At 33.4% G+C, this 3,845-nt stretch overlaps 1 protein-coding gene across 1 annotated transcript; it reads right to left on the bottom strand.

Annotated features, from left to right (window-relative positions):
- Positions 1 to 351: 351 nt before the first annotated feature.
- LOC108451719 (protein DETOXIFICATION 2-like) lies at positions 352 to 3,484 on the bottom strand. The gene is made up of 7 exons (XM_017749378.2): positions 2,999 to 3,484; positions 2,375 to 2,919; positions 1,836 to 1,922; positions 1,367 to 1,423; positions 1,049 to 1,287; positions 728 to 933; positions 352 to 600 (listed from the first exon to the last, which is right to left on the bottom strand). Exons 1-7 carry the CDS (start codon positions 3,230 to 3,232, stop codon positions 562 to 564), a joined length of 1,407 nt encoding a protein of 468 aa, XP_017604867.1. The 5' UTR covers positions 3,233 to 3,484; the 3' UTR covers positions 352 to 561.
- Between the last annotated feature and the right edge of the window lie 361 nt (positions 3,485 to 3,845).

Below are 3,845 nucleotides of genomic sequence, written 5' to 3'. Positions count from 1 at the left end.
AGCCTGAATTTTGAAAGGTGTTTCCGGCTATGGGTTTTGGGAATTAGACTAGAATTGTTCTATTCAATGATGGCTCCATTAATTGCTGCATGAAGACTCCCTTCACCAATTACACACCAATGGTCCGACGTTGTGCCATTAATTCTGAAAAAACATAACATGGAGTCCATCTCAACTCGGAGCTTTCAGAGGAGCCATGTCAAAAAGGGCTCTTCAGATCTCATCTTCCATAACATCTGCTGCGAGTAAGTTATGATCATCATTAGCCAGTATAGGGAGTCTGCCACATAAGGGAAAGGAACCACTAGCCCTTGTGTTGTGACTGTATAGTTTTTGGAAGAAGGAAAGGGCTTCTTGTTGTCAATTTATATTTTTAGACTTCCTCAATATTAAGTTATTAATAAAAGTGTATCGAGACATAAAAAGTTGCATTTTACTTGACGCAGCTACCTAATTTAAGAATGGAATATAGATTGAAAATTTACATATTTTCTCCCTTTTTGAGAGATTGAGAATTATGCTTAATTGCCATTTCCCACTTGGTAACCAACAATAGATGACTTAATTTCCCATGGATATCCTCTCTTTGGCCTTGGCTACCTATCAAAATTTTCAGAAATTTTATCACTTAAAATTTGTCTAACCAATGATAATGCAGATAAGAACACATCACCATAAAATTTTAAAATTTAGTGCATTGAATTAGACATGGGGAAGGAAAACCAACCTGTTTTTCCCAATTTGTGAAGATTGCAAAGAGAGAAAGAAGGATTGTTTGTACAATTGAACCAACTAGTATTCCAAGCCAAAGGCCTCTTCCATTTAGATGTCCAACAAATCCTAGTATTATTCCCACTGGCAATCCAATGAGATAAAATGCTCCAAGATTTACATAGGCTCCTATATATTGCCATCCACATCCTTTTGCAACTCCTGTTTGAAATTTTTAATTAAAAAACATTCCAAAATCCAAATCCCATTATTATTTATTTAAAACCAAGCATTTGATTTAAGGTTAAGAATGAAAGAGTAATGAGAGATTACTAACCAGAAAGAACGACTTGAATGCTATCAGTAACAAGTGAAATGCAAAGCAAAGGAGCCATTGTAGCAACATGGTTCACCACTGCTTTCTCATTGCTGTAACCATATCCAACTATGTGTCTACTGAAAAACAGAGCCCCACTCACCATGACTGCCTCTGTGATTGCCATAGACATTCCTACCTTGACTGCCACGCGAGCAGATTCGGGGTTCCCGGCTCCAAGTTCATTCGAAACTCGGGTGCTGTGGATCAGTACTCAAAGCTTTAAAATCTCTGGTTTTCTTTAAATATTTGTTAGAAATAACCAGATTTACAGAATACCTTGTTGCAGCTCCAAAACCATAAGGGACAGTGAAGTGTAATGTTGAAATTGTTAGGCTGATTATAAAGATTCAATGCATTAGATTCATTGGTATTAAAAACAAGGTAAACTATCACTAAACTATGGTTAAGGTTTTGTTTGGTTACTAAACTATTTGAAAGTTTTTATTTAAGTCACTGCTTGAATTTTAATTCATAGATTCGTGACATCCAAAACTATTTTATGAAAAAAATCGATCTGTAGAAGTGAAGGGGAAAGAGAGATTTCAATTGGTATAGACAATGCGAGCAGATAAAGCTATATATATATATAATATTGGTTTTAACAGCTCATAGACTTAAATGAAATTTTTTGAATAGTTTAGTGATCAAAACAAAAACTTAGTCATAGCTTAGTTATTAATGACATAATTTAAACTAAAAACAATAACCAATTTATCAGTTCAAAGGTACCAAAGTGGAAGATTACCATATAGATAGTACTGATGTCTCTAGCTTTGGATTTGGTAGAAGGCCTGATAGCAAAGTTAGCAACTCCATTGACCACCATTTCAAGCTTAATTGATAGCAATGGAAAACCATTTGTGAGACACAACATTAAATGTAACAATTAGTACCCAAAATGATAAAAGTACCATAGAGGCTCCTATATTAGGAGTCAAATTACATTTTACTCTTTTTACTAAAAAATAGTAAATTAATCTCAATACATTGAATCAAAAAGTAAATTGGTAATTCTATTAAAAATTAAACCCACTTCTACTATTAAAAACTGGTACATGTATGCCAGTACGATGTACACATAGCACGCCATGTATCATTGTCCAATTAGTTTGTCAACTATACGATTCTAAACAATGTATAAAATTTTTAACAGAAAAGATCAATTGAGTTTTTTAACTAATATAGAGGGACTAATTTACTTATTTTTATTATTATAGGTGATAAAATGCAATTTAAATAACTTTTACCACCCAAGACTGATTTTACAAGAAAGAAAACACGTACCAAACCATTATAGCTGAAGGAACACCAAGGCGAAAGAACTGAGGGACACCAAGAAAAGCATCTTTCGACAATGGTGAACGAGTTTTCTCACATGTAGATGAATACTTTACATAAATCCCAAGTATGATCACATTCAACCATGTTGATAAACTAAAAGCTATTGCAGCTCCAAGATCACCTAAATCCAATTTAAACACAAGAATCCAACAAAGAGGCACATGGAAACACAGTATAAAAATTGAAGTTAAGAGCATTGGTAGAATCAAACTTTGCATTTGTAGAAATCGAGTCAAAGGTTTAAGGATGGTGCTTGCAAATAGTCCCGGAATTAACCATAGGGAATATTGGCGAGCTTTGTAGGAGATAAGTGTATCTTGGCCAACAAGAGGTAACAATTTGTCCATTAATATCCATAGTATGCAAATGGGAGGGCAAACTAAGATAAGCGAAATGATTGCACTGTAACTATAGATTCCAAGCTTTTTGTATTGTTGTGATCCATAAGCTTGCCCACATAGAGTTTCCAATCCACCAGCCATTCCTGACTAGTTTGAATGACAAACATTCAATTAGTTTAAGATGCTCCATCAATAGAGCAGCTTAGCAGAAGAAAGAGTAGCTTACCAGAAGGCTAAAACCAGTGATATTGGTGAGGGATGTAGCAATGGCGACGCTAGAGAGAGAAAGCTGACCAAGATGTCCTACCATTATTACTGATACAACTTGCACAAGGTATTGTAGAACCGTCACCGCCACCATTGGTGCTGCTATTCGACTTCCCTTCTTCAGTTCTTCTATACATCCACCCCAACTCGTTGCCCATTTCTTCTCATCTTCTCTCTCCTCCAATTTCGCCATGCTTTTTTGTTATTTTGAATCAAATATTGGGGGAGCCAAGCAAATGAACCCAACTCTTTATAAATTATAAACTATGTTTATTTGGACTTCAAGCTAGAATCAAACAAATAAAGGCATAATCTCAAATGATAAAATAAAGAAAAATAGACCAAAAAGTGAGACCATATCTGGCTTGAAATCAAAGCTGAATGATGTTACAGTTATTGCATTTATTACTTTCCCAATATTATATTATAATCACAAAGCACAAAAGATCCCAAAATGTATTCTCTAAGGATATTTATTTAATAATACTATACTTCTAAGGTAGTATTCCTGTCATTGTTATAATAATAAGTAGACAAAAATATTTTCAAGAGATCTGATTTTTGGTTAACCTCTATGAATTTTGATTTTTATAATTTTATATATGAAATTATTAGTATAATTATAGATATAGTATCAATTTATGTTTACATATTGCATATAAAAATAAATTGATGTGTTTATTTCTTTAAGAAATGTGCAACAGAATCAAAATTATTGTTTTGTGTGTGCATTTGAATCACATTAAACATTTCATTTGCACCAAATCAAAGTTTATGAATTAAATTTCCAATAAATCAAAATTTTT

Source organism: Gossypium arboreum, chromosome 5 (genome assembly GCF_025698485.1).
Source record: "Gossypium arboreum isolate Shixiya-1 chromosome 5, ASM2569848v2, whole genome shotgun sequence".
Classification (NCBI taxonomy): Eukaryota; Viridiplantae; Streptophyta; class Magnoliopsida; order Malvales; family Malvaceae; genus Gossypium; species Gossypium arboreum.
This window is presented reverse-complemented; position numbering and strand designations above follow the sequence as displayed.

Coding starts and splice junctions, on each gene's coding strand:
- LOC108451719 (XM_017749378.2), bottom strand. CDS start 3,232: ATGGCGAAATTGGAGGAGAGAGAAGATGAGAAGAAATGGGCAACGAGT. Junction 2,920..2,998: donor TCACTGGTTTTAGCCTTCTG/GTAAGCTACTCT, acceptor CATTCAAACTAG/TCAGGAATGGCTGGTGGATT. Junction 934..1,048: donor CATTCAAGTCGTTCTTTCTG/GTTAGTAATCTC, acceptor AATTTCAAACAG/GAGTTGCAAAAGGATGTGGA.